The sequence below is a fragment of the Falco rusticolus genome, chromosome 4 (assembly GCF_015220075.1).
Source record: "Falco rusticolus isolate bFalRus1 chromosome 4, bFalRus1.pri, whole genome shotgun sequence".
Taxonomy (NCBI): Eukaryota; Metazoa; Chordata; class Aves; order Falconiformes; family Falconidae; genus Falco; species Falco rusticolus.
Genome location: NC_051190.1, coordinates 7,536,048 through 7,554,491, shown reverse-complemented (window position 1 = coordinate 7,554,491; position 18,444 = coordinate 7,536,048). Strand labels below are relative to the sequence as shown.

At 54.0% G+C, this 18,444-nt stretch overlaps 1 protein-coding gene across 1 annotated transcript in view; it reads right to left on the bottom strand.

The window, feature by feature from the left end:
• Window positions 1–55: 55 nt before the first annotated feature.
• The window catches only part of DNAH1 (dynein axonemal heavy chain 1), a 68,051-nt gene continuing 49,662 nt past the window's right edge, over window positions 56–18,444 (bottom strand). Inside the window, exons 51-78 of the mRNA XM_037386948.1 lie at window positions 17,633–17,804; window positions 17,085–17,276; window positions 16,429–16,539; window positions 15,152–15,337; window positions 12,889–13,080; window positions 12,260–12,427; window positions 11,455–11,646; window positions 10,906–11,037; window positions 10,533–10,658; window positions 9,917–10,036; window positions 8,956–9,105; window positions 8,400–8,560; window positions 8,066–8,291; window positions 7,786–7,981; window positions 7,040–7,191; window positions 6,367–6,563; window positions 5,824–5,968; window positions 5,221–5,379; window positions 4,650–4,781; window positions 4,296–4,466; window positions 3,716–3,895; window positions 3,451–3,627; window positions 2,540–2,710; window positions 2,217–2,347; window positions 1,739–1,883; window positions 1,269–1,475; window positions 632–866; window positions 56–323 (exon numbers count right to left, since the gene is read on the bottom strand). Coding sequence (XP_037242845.1) covers window positions 202–323; window positions 632–866; window positions 1,269–1,475; window positions 1,739–1,883; window positions 2,217–2,347; window positions 2,540–2,710; window positions 3,451–3,627; window positions 3,716–3,895; window positions 4,296–4,466; window positions 4,650–4,781; window positions 5,221–5,379; window positions 5,824–5,968; window positions 6,367–6,563; window positions 7,040–7,191; window positions 7,786–7,981; window positions 8,066–8,291; window positions 8,400–8,560; window positions 8,956–9,105; window positions 9,917–10,036; window positions 10,533–10,658; window positions 10,906–11,037; window positions 11,455–11,646; window positions 12,260–12,427; window positions 12,889–13,080; window positions 15,152–15,337; window positions 16,429–16,539; window positions 17,085–17,276; window positions 17,633–17,804 — 4,648 coding nt within the window. The 3' untranslated portion in view covers window positions 56–201. The remainder of the gene's footprint in view (window positions 324–631; window positions 867–1,268; window positions 1,476–1,738; window positions 1,884–2,216; window positions 2,348–2,539; window positions 2,711–3,450; window positions 3,628–3,715; window positions 3,896–4,295; window positions 4,467–4,649; window positions 4,782–5,220; window positions 5,380–5,823; window positions 5,969–6,366; window positions 6,564–7,039; window positions 7,192–7,785; window positions 7,982–8,065; window positions 8,292–8,399; window positions 8,561–8,955; window positions 9,106–9,916; window positions 10,037–10,532; window positions 10,659–10,905; window positions 11,038–11,454; window positions 11,647–12,259; window positions 12,428–12,888; window positions 13,081–15,151; window positions 15,338–16,428; window positions 16,540–17,084; window positions 17,277–17,632; window positions 17,805–18,444) is intronic.

Below are 18,444 nucleotides of genomic sequence, written 5' to 3'. Positions count from 1 at the left end.
ACAGGTAAGTGTAGGGATTGCAACACCGGGTGAATGTGATACTGGTGGAGTCCAGTTAATTTATTGACACAGCGCAGAGAACAGGAGGAGAGGGCAGCAGCTGCTGGCAGTTGGCACTTGGCACCCGCTACACCTCTGCGCAGGATGGCAGAGCCCCCAGCTCCGGCTGCCAGGCCCCTCCTGGGCTGGTGGGTTTTCTGGCTAGAAATCCAGGGCGCAGATCAGGGCTGTGCCCCGTTTGATCCAGTGTTTCTGGGGCTTGTTAGTAGGGATCTCCACAGCAATCACGTAGTTGGTGGAGTGGCCTGTTGTTGACAGCGTACCTGTAATGGGGGAAACAACGGCAGGAGGTGGTACTGCAGACCCTGCTGCACCACGCTGACCTGTGACCCCTGCCCCATACCCGTGAGCCCATGTGCGATCCCCTGGCCAGAGGCACTGCTCGCAGAGCCAGGGTGCCTGGCTGCTCAGGCTCCACGACCACAGCAGGAGAAATCTTTTTTTGTTCCTGGATGGTCTCAGCCAACGCTGCCTCGCTCCATGCCAGTGTGTGGCAGGAGGAACTCCTGTAGCCTCTCCTGGGCTGCCCTTCCTAGCGCTTATCCTGGAGATCCATCTTCAGGGCACCTACCTGCACGATTGAGAGTCTTATAGATCGGGCACAGATAGGTGTCAGCAGCTGGAGGCTTGCGGCTGGGGCCGGGAAGCAGCCAGATGACGGCCATCTCTGTGTAAAGCTCCCTGGGGCGCGACTCTGCCAGCTGAAAGGCAGCAGGGTCCCAGCGGGCGCCTTCAAGAAACAAGCCGTGGATGTAGCAGCCTTGGGCAGGGTGGCGAGTGAGCTGGCTCACCGACTCCTTCATTACCTGCAGAGGGGAGCGGGCCCAGGGCACTTCAGCGAGGCGTCTCCCTTGGTCAGCCCCAGGGACCCCCTTGGGCTGCTCTTGGTTAAGTCAGCGCTGCCGAAGGGGCGCCTGCCCCAGCTCTCCCGTGGGCTGGGCTGGGTTTTCGGGCACCCTGCATCGTGCCTGGGGCAGGGGATGCGAGCAGGTCTGGGGAGGCGGAGAAGCCCCTGCTCGCCTTGTGGAGGTGTCTGACAGTGGGTGGCTGTATCTGAGCACCAAGGGGATGACGGGCTCTGTGGGCAGCAGTGCAGCTAGTGGCTTCACCTCTTGGGCAGGCCAGGGCTAGAACTGCTGCCTTTGTGGCTTTCTAGCAGCACACTGCAAAAATAACCCAGAAAAATCCAGAGCCTCCAGCTCACTGACCTTGAAGCTGAACGAGATGGTGTCAATGGGGATGCCGGACTTCCTGGCAAAGTTCTGCAGTGTCCCAGTGAGGAAGGCCTGGGGGAAGAAGAACCCGCTGATCCAGAACACGGAGGGGATCCCACGGCTGACCCAATTCTGCAGGAATTCAATCCGCTGCACCAAGTCATTCACCCAGGATGCCAAGGGCTTCAGCGATGGGTAGGCCTGCGGGGCAGTCACAGAGGAAGGTGTTGAACACAATCAAGGACATCCTGGACCTTGTGCCCCAGTTGCTGACAGCTGCCCAGAGGTTCATCCAGCCTGGAGCTGGAAACAAGCGCAAGCTGCACTAGGCAGGAGACACGTCCAAGGCAGGGGAGTAAGAGGCAGCTCCATGTGAAGCAGCCCAGTCCAGCTGTGGTGACTAGTGACCCGTTCCCCGGCTGGGGTGAGCTCCTGTGGGCAGCTGGGCTGGCTGGGACACGTACCTTGGCATTCCACATCTCGGGAACAGTGTTGTTGTACAAGCTGCTGGCCATCAGCTCCAGCTGAGAGGACATCACAACCAGGCCCTGGAGAGCTTTCAGCAAATCCTTCAGTGTCTGAGCAACCACCTCCAGGAGTTTGTTGTACCTACCGAGAAAGAGAGTATGGATTGCTGCGTGAGCGAAGCTCCGCCAGCCCCATTCCTCTTTAACGGGGTCTCATAGCTGACCCCTGTCCCAGCCCTGAACTGCCGATGTTAGCAGATGGAGACACCAATGAGTCCCCACAGGACAGGGATCAGCTGAAGGTCCTGGTGGGGATAAGACAGTTGTTAGCTTGTCTGCCAACCCCACTGCCATGTCCAGCAATGAAGTTCCTCAAAGGTGGGGGGCAGGGAGGGGCAGGGGCCTGCACATCTCTGCTGTTCACCAAGGGACCAGCTGGTTCCTGGCCCAGGACGTGATCCCGCAGTGGTTTTACCTGATCACTTCCTGTACCAGCACTGTGTTCATGGACTCTTCGTAGAGCAGCGGGTATTTGTGCATCACCTCCTGCAGGTTCATGGGGGCTGGCAGCTTTGCCAGGATGTCCTTGCAGGTCTCCTCCACCAGCTAGAAGGAAGGCAGCAAGTGGGTGAGCATCCTTCTGGCCATGGCTGCTGGGAAGGGGAGAGCTAATGCCTGGATGGCAGTGCCGTTGCTGGCACCCAGCAGGCAGGGTGGCACCTGCTGAGAGCTGGCGTTTGTGCTGCTGCCTGTGCTGGGCACTGGCTGCCAGAGCACCGATGGGATCAGGGCACCCACCTCTTCCCTGCTGCACATTCCCAGCTTGAAGGTCTTGGGTTGCAGCTGCGTAATGGCTCCCAGCAGAGCAAAGGTCTCCTTCTGAGCAAAGGTGATGTTGGCATTGTCATGTAAACCAAAAAACTCTGGGCTATCATTGAGCGGCAGGTTCTTGATGTACTGGAGGTAGCCCTGGAGAGGAACCCGCACAGGCTGTGAGGCCAAAAGCGCAGGGATAAAGCTGCAGTGCCCCATCAGGCTGCTACAGGCCTGGCCTGAACGAGATTACTAAACCAGTGTTGCTGGATAAGCTAAACCCAGCAGATCACAGACTCGGGAGATCCTCCTCCTCTTGGTGCTTGGGGTTCATTCATCTGACTGTTACACAGCTCTTTGTCCCGTCACAACCAGGAAATGCAACTTGTGGCTTTGACTTCGGGACAGTTTATGTGTGCCCAGAGCAATGCTTGCTGCTGCGGGACTTGGGCTGCTGGAGAGGCTGGCGGGGTGGCAGCTCCCCTGAGGCAGGTTTGGTGTCTGAGTGGAGGCCGTGGTTTGTGCTCTGGCTGGGGAGTTAAATTGCACTTGTGCGGAAGGAAACACATGCTGTGAGAACAGGCAGCTTGGCAGTGACCCTCCTGCTGTGTCTCCTTCAGAGCTCCTCAGGTACTTTAGGTAGGTGTTACCAAAATGGTTTAGAGTGATTTCAGCTGGGGAACTCTGGTATAGCTGCTACCACCTCCTGAGCACAGGGAAAAGATTTTCCTTATCTTGCAGCTTCCTGAACACAGCTGAAGATCCCCACTTTCTTACAAACTTACATTCCCTCAGGGCACTGGAAATGCAGGGGGTTTCAGGGAGGAGTAGATCCCTTTTGCACTATGATGACCCATCTGGATCTATGAGCTGCAATTTGTTACTTGAGTACTTACGTCAAGGTCAGAAGAGGTACTGATCTGCTTGTAGATCCCTGATTCGGAATAGGCAAACTCAGGAATTAAAACCTCAGGCTTGTAGAAATCTTCCAAAATACTCATGATGCAGCGCCTGTCCCAGTCGTCAGTCACACGGCCACCGTAGTTGATCTCCCCAGCCGTGTACTTCAGAACCTGTGAAGGACTCTGCTGTGGCTTTCTGACCCACACACGCATCACAAGCCTGTTCCTGCTGACAGGAGGGGCCGGCTCACACACTTACCTTGAATGGGATGTCTGTGTATTCACTCAAGAACATCTGTAGCTGACTGATGCAAATGCGGAGGTCTCCATCTGTGAACTCATAGGGGATGTTGAACCCCAGAGGCCCAAACTTTCTCCTCTCCAGCATGTTCCCATGGAAGAAGCAAAGTGACAGCAACAAAGATTTAAACTCTGCAACCTGTGGGCAGGGGAGCAGGGTATAAGAGGTGCTCAGCTTGGGAGGAAGCATCCCTGGATGGAGTCAGCTCCTGCTGGGACCTGGCAGACACGTGCCAGTTGAGTAGTTCCAGCTGGAGCCTGGAGAGGTGAAGGCTGTGGCCCAACCCCTTGCTTGAAAGCTGCAAGTGTCTTAGCCCAGGCCTCCACAATCCTGCTGCTTCTGTTTCCCAAAGTGAAACTTAATTGGCTCGCAGAGTAGATACGAGCTTCCGAGAAATACCACCAGCCCTTCTCTAAAATGTGAGAGTGCTAGCGGAGAGAAGACCTATGTCTTGAGAGAAGCAATATCCAGGTGGAAAGCATACATTGGAGCAGGCATGGGCTGGGTACAGCAAACCAAAGCATGACCTGAGTCTTACCTTGAGGCAGCAATTCAAGAAGTCATCACTGAAACTAATGTAGGACTTGAGCAGGTTGGCCTTGACTCCGCGGGGGGGCTCGATGGTCATCTTGGAGCCATTCTGGAGGATGGACACAGGGAAGTGGTTGCTTGGTAGACTGGTGAGCCAGAGGCGAAAGTCCTGATGCACCTGGAAAGCCAGAAGGCAGCAAGTGCTTAGAGAGCGCAGGCACAGCCACTGCAGCTGCTCCTGCACTGATCCTCTAGTTTTATGGGGAACCTGTGGATCGAACTAGATCTGGGCTCCTCCCAGGGCTCCAGCCTCCTGCCTGTTGTCCCCAGAGTGGGCAGGCTGCTCAGCAGAACAGCTCACCTTGCTGGGGTCAATGCCCTCGACAAGTCTCTCCAGTGAAGGCATCCAGCTGGGGGCCAGGTGGCAGTTCTGGAAGAAGACCCACTTGCCCTGCTCCACGGCACTGTGCATCATGGCTTCAGCACGGGGCCCCTGAGGAGGCAGATGAGAAGAACTCAGAGACTCTGGTTCACTGCAGGGTGTGCCCTGCTCAGCTGGACAGGCAGACAGCTGCTGGGTGGAAGGACAGCTTTCCAGAGCTAGTCTGGCTTTGTCACCGTGGCTCAATTGGATCTTTGCTGTCTGGTGGCACAGCCAAGGCCCTTTTACAGCTTTTGCAAGCCTGTGTGGGAGGGCGGAGGGAGCCCAGGAACTGGGGATGGATTTGGGAAGTTAGAAGGCACTACAGAGGGAACCGCTGCAGCTGCCCCGAACTGGCTTCTGCAGCTAACAGAATGTTGGTGAGTAAGGGTCCTGGGGTAGCAGGGCATTTTCACTGCGCTGCAAGGGTGTCTGATCTGCTTGGAGCTAGGTGAGATCACTGGGAGTGCCAGCAGGACAGTGCTGCTGCAGGTGGGTAACAGCAGCTTACCTGGCCTTGGCCCAGAGAAATGGCAGAGAGCTTTTGGGAGAACTTCATTTCTTCAGCAAACTTGTAGAGGTCGGCAGCAGGGTCAGTGCCTGGGGACAGCACGAACACCAGGGGGGTGGTGGCAGTGGACTCCCTGAAGACAACTGAGAGGTCTGTGGTCTGCAACGCAGAATGCTGGTCAGAGACGAGGGGCCGCAGTGGCACCATGCTGCACATCCTCACCTTGCCAGGCCTCCAGCTCCTCTACAAGGCACCGGTGCGCTCGGGTGCCAAGCCCAAAACCACATTCAGTAAGGGCCTAGGACAGCTCTCCTCTGGCAGCGTTAGGATCAGAGCAGTCATCACTTTCCCATTTGTCATACAAATTCATCCCTCATACACCTGCACTATCTGCCCCCTCTCCACTGTGTTTAACTGGTGGACATTAGGCAGGATGTCCCTTGTCTAAGATATAACTGTTGCCCCAACTGTGGGAATACTGTGGCTGCAGAGAGGCATGAGCACCCTCACTGCAGTTGGAAAATGTTGACGACCCGTTTGCAGCAAGCTCGAGGCCTCCCGCTCCACTCCTGGCCCCACCAGTGCTTCCCTTTGGCTGGTTACCTGTGGCTCAATGAAGCGCTGATCCAAGTGCAGCGCCACGAAGTCCTGCATGGCGTTGGTGATCTTATCTCCCCGCAGACACCGAAGAACCAACAGCTTCTGGAAGGCATCAAGCTCAGCTTCCCACTTCCCAGGGAGGGGCTCTCTGCAAAGCAATTAGGTGCATTCTGGGGGCACGTGGCAGATCCTGAAGCTCCCCAGGAAGCACCCAAGGCACCTGCAGGCAGCCGCTGGGCTTTCAGAAGGGACAAGGACCTTCCAGTCACTTGGCTGAGGTTGTTGCCTGTGGCTTTGAAATCTTCAGCAGGCAAACCAGAGCTGCTTCCTCTGGGGAAGCACCAAATACTGCTGGGCTAAGGCATTGTGGGGCTCTGCCTTGGGCAAGCAACATGGGCAGGCAAGGGCTACCCTTGAGGAGACAAGGCAATGCCTCGTCCTCTCCCTTGCATGGCACTGTGGCTAGATCAGCTCCTCTTGCTCTCCCAGGGAAGCCATTAGCTTCCAGGTGCAGTACAGACAAACTGACAGAGTGGGGACACTTACCTGTGAGGCTTGGGGCTGTCAAAAATGGCCCTGAATGCTACAAGGTTGGCTGCAAAATCATTGGCAAAGCCAGAGAAGTTCTTCAGGCTACTCAAGGCCAGGATGTCTCCCCAAGCTCTCTCATACAGCCAAGCCGGAGCTGGGTTCTCCCTGGTCTCCTTTATGGTCCCTCCTGACAGCAGGTACTGCCACTCGTCCTGGGAACAAGACGGGACATGGTGACGGATTACAGCCTACCTAAGGCATGCGGATTTGTGCCATATCCAACTAAAATGCTGTAGTGCCTCTCCTGCTAGGTGTGTGTGTCAAGGAGTAAGTGAACTGGAGGGTCTGGTGAGATCTACACCGCTGTTCAGCTGCCACTAGCATTTCTATGTCTTCTGATCCCTGCCTGCTCCCTCCAAACTTGCTAAACTTTGCAGCAGCGTAGCAGCAAACTGGCAGAAGCTGCAGATGATTCAGGCTATGCAGCTCTCCATATAGACACAGGGAATTGTTTGAGATCTGAGTGAAGAGGGAGGCCCCAGGTTTGCCCACCAGCCTGCCAAGCCTGCCCTCAGCCCCAGGGAACAAGGCTCCTTTTCCACCCTGGCACACTATTCCAGGGGGCTGAACAGGCTGGTCTTGAGTTGCCCTGACATATCCCATCAAAGAACCAAGGTGACTTGCTCACCATATCGATCTGCCCATCATTCATCAAAATCCGGACACAAACCAGGAAGGCAAACATGAGCTTGTGCTTCTCAAAGAGGCTACGGCAGACGTTGCTGTAGAGACTGAAGGTGATGTAGCTGTTGATGTTCGTGATCCGGTCCTTCAGGGTGTCTGAAAAAAAGGCAACAACCAGACGAGGGTGGAGAGTGCTCTCCACGGCAGCTGTGGGTCCTGGTCACAGGGGTGCACCCGCACCCTGCTCAGGAAGAACAGACGCCGCTGTCAAATGCGGCCTTGGCACAGAAACCCCTGGGAAAGCACAAGGCCGCAAGACAGCACAGGGCAGAAAATGCTGCCCCAGCGCTGGGAGCGAGTCCCCACTGCACCATGGCAGCCCGCATGGGCCCTGCCACCCACCACCCCGGCTGAGGTGCTGTTGGGCGGGGAAGGCTGCCAGGACCTGTGTGGAGGCAGCTCTGTGACAAGCCGGGCCACCCCACTACCAGGATGGCATGTGCCTGGGCGCTGCGCTACCATCCCGCCCACCCGGTCAGGCAGGGCAGCGGAGAAGCCGTGGGGAAGAGAACGGAGGCCAGGCTGCGACCTTCTGTGTGGACACAACTAGGGGCAGCTCTGGACCATGCTGAGAGCCAATGCAAGTGTCCACATGTGCCTTGACTGTGCAGGTGTCCTAGCTTCTGCTGCCGCTAGACCAGGAATGTGGGGTGAGGAAAAAGATAGGAGGGGGCTGTTCTGGGCAGGTACCTGCTCTCTTGGAGTTACTGATCCCCATTAGGAAGATGCTGAGGAACCACTCAAGTGAGTACTGGTACATGGGGTCCACATTGGACAGGTCTGAGACACAGAAGTAGAGGATCTGCGAACGGACAGCCACAGGCACATACTGCAGGCGGGCGATGTTGATGTCTCTCTCTGTCTGCTCTGCCACCGTCACCTTGGCCTGGAGGACAGAAGAGGTGTTATGGTTAGTGCAGTGCTGGCAGGGGATGCACAGCTGCAGGGGGAGAGCACCTCCACCTCTGACCTGGATCTCTCCTGCCTTGAGCTTGGATGCCTCCAGCACTTTGATGAGCTCCAAGTCATCCACAGGGTTTCCTTCAGAAGTGCTGAGCCGATACAGGATCTGGTCTTCTATCTCCTTCAGCTCCTGTAGCATCTTGTCATTGCTAACAATTAGCTGCTTTCTAGCTTCTTCTAAGTCAGGCCGCTCTGCAGCCACCACTTCTCCCAGCAGTTGGTCTTCCAAGCCACTACAACAAAAGCCATGGAGATAAGGGTGGGGACAACAGGCCCAAAGATTTGAGGACTGCGAGGAATGAGGCTGAGCAGCACTGGCAGCTAATGGGGTAAGCAGGTACCTGGGTGAGAGGGTGAAGTTGATGACGGTGAGTTTTGTGAAGACCTCAGGGCTGTAGTGAGGGTTGGGCAGGTTGGTGGTCATGTACATCTTGAAACCCTCATGGTAGGGGATCACCGTATCCCCCAGCTTCAGCACAGTGTTGCCTTGCTCTTTGTAGGTCTGTACCCGCAAGGGACAAACACAAGAAGGCTGGGACGGCTACCTTTTGTGAGGAAAGGCATCCTGCTGCGCCCTGGGCTCTGCCGTGAGGGCAGAGTCTCAAGTGTCTCTGGACAGAGGAACTCACAGCTGCCTGGCAGACCCAAAGGCCTGAACCTGGACAGAGCAGCTGTATTCCATGGCCCTGCCTCCCAGGCAAAGACACCTGCTGGCAGGAGACTGGGTCACGCAGGAGGCTGCCAGCATGTTGGAGCCCCGACCAAGATGAGCACAGAACAGGCAGCATCTCCGAGAGACCTACAAAGCCACTAGACCCCACTGCACCCTGATCAGATGCCCCCTTACAGCCCAACCAGGTACCCACTGCTCCTCCTTGCCAAGGCAAGACATAGGACCTGTTTCAGCAGGACAGGCTCGAGGGCTGGATCCAGCTCCTCGCTGACATTCTCCAGCAAGAAGGGCTTCCCAAAGGTAATGGCATTTTCCAGACTGCAGAGGAAGTCCCGGTCACTCAGTTTGGCCACCTCCAAGCTGTTCACTTTCTCCTGAAAGGCAGCAGAGGAGGGCAGGATCTCTGCAGTGTCCTGCCCACCTTCACATGCAGCTCTGGGGCATAGCACACCTCTTACTGGGCTGATTTAGCTCCCTGGCGCAGCAGAAATAATACCTTCTCTTGCTTGGCTAGTTTTTGGCTATTTTGGCAAGTTTAGTCTATGTCACCAGGCACTAGAGACAGCTCAGTGAGGCAGCAGGAAAGGGAGGTGAACAGAGAGAACCTCCTTCAAACTTCCATAGCCCTGGTGGAGCCCCACACTGGTAACTGAGAGCTCATTTGCTTGCAAAGTGAGAGCATGTGGGTGGGAAAAGCCCTGGGGGAGCAAAACAGGAGCAGCTGCCTGAGCCTCCCACCTGACCCTTTAAAAAAGGCAGTGGGTGCCTCCCGGAGGGAGGAGGTGGTGGTCTGTGTTCTTAGTGCTCTGGCAGCTCCCTACCCAGGTAATGCTACCGTGGATCTCTTCTGCCCTGGCCACCCTAAAGGCTCTTAGGGGGGATGCTAGTGTTTGCTGTGGTGAAGGATGCAAGGCCCCTAGGACACTAGTGGAGAACCAGCGTGGGAACCTGATGCCTCGCTTACAGTAGGGCTCCTCCTGCCCTGTGCTGATCTCCCTAAGCAGGGAAATCCAGCTGGGCTGAATACAGATGTGGAGCCTGTCTGGTGCTGGGGAGGCCGGGCTAGGACAGCGCGGGGGTCTTCCAGCTCTAGAGTCCAAATCCTGAGGCTGCTCTGTGCAGCTCCTAACAGAAAGCTGCTTCACCTACCCTGGCAGACCTAGCTCTACCCCACACAACTCTTACCAGGTTCTTGATCCACTTGTTTGCTTGTCCTTGGGGATCTATGTAGTGAGTCCAGCGCTGCGAAAATTGTGTTATTACCCCGTTCTCCACAGACAAGGTGTCATTGGGTAAACCAGCAATCTAATGGGATAGAAAAAGCTGTTGGGAACACCTGGTAGCACAACACAGCTGACCAGAGAGAAGCCCTTGCTGCCCTGGTCCCTGTGTGTGGATAGGGATGGTGGTGAGGGTACCTCCCTCCAACAGCAGCTGAGCCCAGAGCTGCAGCTCTGCCTCGAGTGGCTGAGCCATGGGACAGAGCTGTGCTGGCACAGTTAGGCTTGGCCAGGCTAAGGCCAGGGCTTTGCTCTAAGCCTGTGGCTTGTAAAGGGGAAGCCTTATGGGTTAAGGCTGATGCCCTCAGAGCCGTGGCCCTGGATGCTGCTGGGTCCTCTCCTGCTCATGCCACAAGGAGTCCTGGCAGCAACTCCTGTTCTCGCAGTGTGGATGCGTTTGGTCATCATTGAGCCGTTTGGTTCAGGGTCTGTCCTTTGGTCCCAGTGAGTGGTGAGCCAAGTGTTTTAGCCTTTGCTTGAGGCACATTCAGCCTGAAGCATTAGGTTTTTCTGCAACTTGCCTGCCAGGAGCGGATTTCCATGGGGTCTCCAAGGGTGCTGATAAGGTTTGGCTCCTTGGTGTGAGGAATGTTGTTCTCTGACAGCTGCCTCAGCCACTCGTTGCATAGTGCTACACGGTAGTGTCCCTGCCGAGAGAAGCACCATCATAGCTTTTCTTCTAGTTGCAGCTAGTCTGCTGCGAGCATCTAATCCTCCGCTTTCTAATTCAAATGGGATCCTGTGCAGCCTCTGGCACAAATGGAGAGAGATTCAGGAGGGTCTTGCACCCTTCTGCCCTGTTCTTTTCTCCCAGTGGATCTGGCCAGCGACAGCAAGAAGCCAGGAGAGCGGAGCAGCTAACTGAGCCCCTTGCAGGGAACATTGAACACTTACTGTAAAAGGGCCCAGGTACGCCACAAAGCCAGCGGCAACCAGCATGTCCCCAGTGATGTTGTTGATCTTGTAATCCAGGTTCTCTACAGCGTCCTGCCAACGCACCTTCTCATCAGCCAGGCTGTTAATGAGCTGTGGGATAGGTTGTACACATGAGAGCTGCTGTGTGGTCTAACCTTGTGTCCTGGACCTGGTCTCTGGGTAATACCGCAGGTAACTTTGGTGATCAGAGGTTGCAGGGTGGCCCTTGCCGTATCCTGAATTCTGTCCCCAGCTTTGAGCACTTAATCCTGGGATTAGTGGGCTGCTCTCAGCTGTCCTGGGGACCCATTGCTGGCTGAAGAAGCTGTGCGCAGGACAGCTGCTTTTCACGCCAGTGCCTGGCTAGTTTAGCTTCCCCAGCCCTGTTGTGATGCTGAGATCTGGCCAGGCAGCTTCAACTGAGGATTGTCATGAGTTGCAGGCACATAGATGTTTTCATCATTGTGCTGCCTGACCTGAAATCAGGTTGTCTCATGTAAGCAGGGAGAACCCAGCTCTGTCCCTTACCATATCGGCACGGCCCAGTCTCTGCTGGCACTGCTCGCACTTCATCTCCAGTTCCTCCTTCTTGGCTATGCAGATCTTGTACTTGGCTTGCAGCATGGCAATGCCACCTTCAGCCTCTCTCAGGCATTTTTTGGCTTCCTCAAGGACCTGCTGAGTGGCACGCAGGTCCTCTTCTGCCTCCTGCCAGGCTCGCTGGGGAGATGCACAAGGAAAAAGTGGGTATGTGGGGTAGGTGGCCAGACTCTTCCCCAAAAAGACACAGACCTTGGAGCAAGAGTTGTTTTTCCATAAAAGCACTAGGTGATACTGAGATCCGTCCCAGTATGACAAAGGTTGACCTGCCTAACTCCAGGGGGATGTTCTGCAAGCCCAGGAACAAAAGTAAGGGTGAAGAGGGCATTTCTGCATAACTCCAAAAAGCCAGGAGCCTTCTGGCTTTTCAAGATGTGGCCCACTGGTGAACAGGAGGAAAAGTTCCTCTGCTTGTCCCAAAACAATAGTAAGTAAATAGCCTGGCTTGGTGAGGATTCAGGTTGAAACACTAGTGAGATGTGGGAATGCTTCTCCAAGCACAGTTTCTGCTGAGCCAGGAACTCAGCATAAAGAACAAGGTATCACTTCCGGCCCAGCATATTCTAAGCTGATTTCTACTAATTTATTATGTTAATGGGTTTTGAGGCTTTGGCTTTGCTAAGGCTTGGTCTGAACATTGTCCTGACCTGCAGAACATGCACCTCCTGCAGAAGGGGGCTGCTAGTATTGTGTTCCCTAACACCTACAGCAACTGGGTCACACTGCTTCTTACCCGCTTGGGCTCCACAGCCTTGGCTGCAAAGTGGTACTTGTGCATGGCATGCACCCACTGGCAGATGGAGGTGCAAGCTTTTGAGACCTTGGCAATGGCAGGTGGCTGAAACTCCTCACTGTCAATGTAGGGCTGGATGGCCTTGATCACAGTGTCTGAAATATTGTCCTGCAAGGAATGGTAGGACAAAGGAGTTTGGTAATGAGGGTGCTAGAGATTTGACTGAGGAGGGTCTCAAAGGGCTTCCCCAGTGGCTGCAGCCTGGCCCAGGATCTGGCTGGGTGGTTAAGGCATTGCACTGGAGCAAGACAGGTCAAATTGCTGCATGTTGAGGCCTGGGAGGCATGGGTGTGGGACTGGGTAAATCCCTTCCCATACCACTGCCATCCAGCCCACATTCCATCCACATGGAAAGGGCAGAGGGGCAAGACCTGTACATCTGGGTCCCATCGCTCAAGGCAATGAAGCGTAGCCAGCTGACACGAGGGCTTCCGGGCCAAACATGTCCTTATCCTCTGTGTTGCTGAAGGGTGTTGCCCACAAGGAGCTTTAGGCTTCATTGCTGTGAGAAGGATCTCTGTGAGGCAATACCTGATCCCTGTTTGCAGCCTCCCTCTGCCACCACTTACCTTATCAAACTTAAACAAGCTGTCCAAGAACTTCCCTGGGTCCTGGAGAAGGTTTCTGCCTGGCTCCCAGTAGTCATCCACCTTGGAGCCTAGCTTTTCTCCTGCCACCCTCTTGGGCTTGATTCCTTTCATAATGCAGACTGCTTCAATCACCATCTTCACACTGAGGGGAGGCCGCTGCATTGCACGTACCTTCAAAACCCAAATGGAGACAGTGGGTTGGCCTGGTTCTCGGAGAGATGGGGTGCTCCTCCCTCAGCTGGCTCAGGGGAGACTGGGATCACAGGCAGGACATTTAGAGGATGCAATGCACAGGCAGGAAGGACAGAGGTATTTGAAGGGAAACCTGGTTATCAGAAAGGGCATGGAACAAACTAGGTAGGCTGAAAAAGCCTGCTCTGACAGGCTGAAGATGTCTTAGCAAAGCAGCTAGATTTGTATGGCCCGGCGGAGGAGGTTGTATGGAAATGGGGTATGGGCAGGCTTTTTCCCTTGCTCTGTGGGCTCTCATTTGTCTTGTACCCTACTGTAGCAGTGCTACACCCCATGAGCCGGGCTGCAGCTCTTGTGGAGGGACTGCTTGAGTGTTTCCTCAAGCAGGCAGCTAGGGGTGCTGCTGCAGCACCCTTGAGATGGCTGTGGGTGTCAGAACCCTTAAGGATGTCTCCTGCTTTTTCCCTTCTGGTGCTGACTGTCCTTGCCACGCTCAGCCAGAGACACTCCCAGACTTTCCCACTGGACACAGTCAACAGAGGAGCACAATTTATGGTGACGCTGAGGCTGATCTACCCTCATGCAGACACCCTCTGTGAGAAGGACTTTGACTGCCCTCAGACAAAGCAGTTCCTTGAGTCGTTCTGCAGTGCAGTGAATGAGCGCTGAGCTCAGCTAAGGTGGAGGCTTATGATGCCTTGCTGGCTGCAGGCAAGACCATCCAGGACGGAGAAGCCCTTAGGCGGGCATTGCAGATGTGTTGTCGGGTCCCACAGATCCTAAGCATGATACTGGAGGATGAGGGTCCCTCTCTGGAGGCCCTGCAGCAGGAGGTGAAGGACTATCGTGACCGTCAGCTCTGGTGGCACAGCAAGCTGCAGGCTTGGACAGCCAAACTGTGGCAGCAGCTGAGGTATTCAGAAGAGCAGGAGCAAGTGGTGAAGCAGGACTTAAGGAAGGCTCATATGGACCTAGAAGCAGTGAGGATCAGCTGAGACAGGTGGTGGAAGAGCTGGAGAAGCAGGTGTCAGCTTCCTCCAAGGGACCGCTGATGGAGCTGCCCTGCGCAAAGGGAGTAGGTCAAAGGGATGCTCGCTCCCTGCCACAGAAGTGGTGTCCTCTTTTGGTTGGGCTGGGTCATCAATACTGGACTGGGAGAGAACTCTGGTGGTCCTGGCTCCAGTGACAGGTTACTTGGGACATGGCCCAGCAGCTGAACTCAAAAGACGCACGGAGCTCATTTCTTAAAGGAAGAGTTGCCCAAAGCTGGTGGGTGGGTTAAATGACGTCTAAGAAATCGATGCATCTTGTGTGCTGGCACTGGAAGGCTTGTATAGACAGGAGACTTTTCATGCCAATTCTACAAGAGGATGGGTGCTGGGGGCTAGAGGACTGATTCCTTCTGGGGAAAGGAGTTTTGTATCTTTTGTGGGGAATAAAAAGGTCTGTCATTCACAACTGTAGAGCAATAAGCCTGCCCCTGTGTGGTGAAGTCCTGTACTTGCCGAGTTTGCTTTCTTAGCTGTGGGCTGTGATACTTGCCAGGCTCAGAATTGCCCTCCTTTCTCCGACTATACTATTCCAAGCCAGTACTCCTTGAAGTCAGCCCACCAGCTGTTGCCTGTTCTCTGCCTGTGGTGGATCCCCTTTCAAAAGAACCTGCTGGTTCAGACAGTGGGCTGCTAGATCTGTCCCTGTGCTGTGCGGTCAGTACTCATGGCTGCATTGTGGTACTGCCTGTTTTCTACTCCCATGGACAGGCACTGTGGGGTGAGCCCTCTTTGATAACCTCTCCGGCACAAGTTGGAAACAACATGTAGAAACACCCAGGAGCCAGTTGCTGCCTCTGCCCTTCAAAGCTCTTTGCTTCTGAAGGACTGGAGCTGAGAAGCTGCGTGGGCAGCTGCCCAGACTGTGAGCCCAGGGGGATGGATGGAGATACTGGAAAAGGCTGGGTATGTTGCAAGCCTGTAGAAGGGGAATTGCTGCAAAGTGAGAGGTTGTCCAAGACCAGACCCAGCTCTGCCACCCTCCCCCTCAACCCAGTTACCTCTGTAACATCGCTTTTGTTGAGGTTCCTCAGGCTGGCGAGAGCAGCGTCAAGAGCTGGGAGGGCTTCAGCCAAGTCCTTCTGAGCATCATCTGCAATGGCTTGGGCTGTCTGAGCTTTCACTTTGGCTTTCATCTCCTCAGCCTGCACAGCACTTCTTGTCTCTTCAGCCACAGCTGTGTCTACCTGCAGCAAAGAGACAGCCTCAGAAGCATGCTGGAGTTGGAGCACACCTTTGGCTTGGCTGAGCACTGCTAGGTAAATATCACAACTGCCTTGGCAGGTCATGTGCTTTCTTCCAGCAGAGACATGCTGGGGCCTAACTGCTGGAGTGGATTCCCTTCATGTGTTATACCAGCAGGAGGCTTTTGTCAGCCTGTAGAGATCATCCACAAGCCCTGGCTGTGTCTGGAATGGTGTTAGTCCTGCAGGAATTAGCTGCTCTAGCCCTTTTCCCTATTGGCACAGGGAGAGGATGCCCAGAGATGGAAATCCATAAGGAGATGGAGGAATAAGAAGATATGCTGATGGTTTTGTTTCTAAAACTGTTGGTTTTGCCTAACTCCAGGGTTAAAACACTACTAGGAGGTGTAAAGGGAATGTGGTATATAGCCAAATCTTTATCTGCTATGTACAGACTCCTTCCCCTTTGCTTGCAGAGCTGTATGTTACTGCCTCTGCTGCTCCCTCTGTCTCAGTCTGGCCATCCCACAGTAGATGGGCAGGAAGGGACACAATGAAGAGGGAAGGTAGTGACAACCAACACAGGACAGTTCCCTCTTCTGCAATGGCATGAGTGACTGTGTGTGGTGATCCCTGAGGTTTGGGCTAGCAGGGGCAGGCTGCAGCTGGATCAACTCACTGGGAATGGGACGTGGGGGAATGATTCCTTTCAGCAACAACAGTCTGGGCTTAAGAGCTGCTCGGGCCACCCAATGATTGTGTAGTACTGATGCTAGTTCATGCAAGGATCTAAACCAGTGAGAAAAGGGAGCTGGTAGCTTGCCTGACTGATCCCTGGGTTGTGGTTGCAGATAGAAGCATGTGAGCCATCACTTCTGCTAGCAACTGGCTGGTTGGTTGTGACTAGCCCCCAACAACACCAGGGACCCCAGCAGAAGGCCATTCTTGCTGGCAGTGCTGCTCTGCATAAATACCTGCTGTGTTAATCGGAGACCTTCTTACTGCTACATCAAGCAGGTTTTGTACAGTCCCCGCACGGCCTCCCTGAGCTGTCCTCAGTCTGAGCAGTCAGACTTGCAAAGTGCAAGTTGTACCTGCAGTTGCTCCATGGTTGCCAGTGTGTCCTTGGCTGCTTGTGCCAGGAGAGGGCGGGCAGACTCCAGCTCCTCCTGCATCCCTGCTACATCCTCTGCCGTTTGCAGGAGCTGTGGGAGCAGACCAGAGCAAGAGGACCGACAGCAGCCACGGAAAGCCCTAGGAAAGGGCTGCGCTGCCCTGATAGGTGCTCCCTGCGCAGTGTCAGGCTGTACAAACCAGCTCTTGCCCTGGCCCCTGTTTAAGCAACCATCTGGCATTGGGTGTGCTTATAGACAGTAGTACCTAATGGTAATGCCTGCACACAATGGGCATTACTACATAAGCTCGTGGCAATCAGTCAGCAGAACAACGTTGCTGTTACAGGGTTTTCAAGTAAAAGGCTAATAAGGAACATCCTGAGAGATGATGAGCTACAGGAAAGGTCTGTGGTCCTCAAAGACTGGGGACCATTATTCTTTTCGAGCTGTTACAGTCTCAGACCTTCAGAAAGACTGGCCCTGGCAGAAGGCATAGTTCTCATTTGCTTTAGCAAGAGTTTTCTCCTGTTACACAGGAGATGTGTAGGGCATCTCACTGTATCTCTGCAGCTACAAATACACTGCTCAGAGCAGATAAGGGGGGCCCAAAGCTCTCCTGGGTGTGAGGGACAAACCTTGTCCAGGCCACTTCTCATCCTGTTCTTGGCTATCTCTAGTTCCTGTTTCTTCTTTCCAATCAGGGAACTGAAGACGCTGAGGAACTCAAGGTAGCTCTTGGGAGTGACATAGTTGTGTCTGGCCAGCTCTGCTAGGTACATTTGGCACTTCTTTGCCACACTCTGATGGATTTCTACACATACTTCAACCTACAAGGAGAAAGGACAGAAACAATCTTACTCGTTACTGAACATGTAGGTAAGTCTATGTGATGCCCATAGAGAGCACAAAAGGCTTACAAAGAGCCTAAGTATACAGTCACAGCACTGTTTATATATGCATGTGGGCTTCAGTGCCACAGAGAGGGTGACAAAGGGACATGCTCATTTCAAGGCATACAAAGGCTAACCAGTTCTGTATTTGAATGATCCTGCCGTTAAATGTTTCTGCTACAGTGTAGGACCTTTCTGCAGGTATGCCCTGCATCTATTGCTTACGTGCATCTAGAGACATGGCATGTTGAGCATACAGGAGCTGTGTTTTGTGTGTTGAGTGTGGCACCTACCATCCCATTGACATCTTCAGTACGGGCACCAAGATGGGGGATCTCGTGCAAGAAGGAGAAGGCAACGCACTGCAGGGCTTCAGCAGGCCACTCATTAAACCAGTTAATGGTGCAGCAGTTCACAAGGGAGGGGAACTGTCTCAAGCGTGCACGGAAGACTTCTCCAATAGGGCTGAGGGAAAAATGCAGAAAAGAGATGTTACAACTAGCTATAAACAGAGGGATAAAATAGCTTTCCTAGTTCCCTAGAACCCTCCTGAACTCTTAACAGAGTAAGGAGGAGTGGAATATACCCAAGGAAGAAGGTGGGAGGGGAAATGGGGAATGAAAGTTGCGGCAGTGAGCTGCATGTCCTAAGGCACACATCACAACATACTCTGTGGAAGTCCTGGGTATATTCTGGAAATATTAAGATGGTAGTGGGGTGATGTTTTACGAGTCCTTCCCTAGAAAGAACACTTCTCGTATAAGAAATAAATGTGATCTGAATTCTATTTCAAGGTGAATTCAGAGATTGCATCCATCACCCGACCAAAATCACAGCCCCGATGCTTCCACTTGCACTGAGAATGCCCTATACCTTCTGGCAGCCCTCCTGCAAGCAAGCAAGCTGCCCATGGACTATGCACTAGATTCATGAGTAAACATGGTGCAACTGAGCCCCAAATTCAAGCAAGATATTTTTGTAACAAACAGCTCAATGGTGCATGAGGGAGGAGGAAGCTTATGTTTAATCTTTATCACATACAATCATACTCTTAAAGTTTTCAAATTTCATCTTGAAACCAGCAAAGCATTAAAAAAAAAGTATC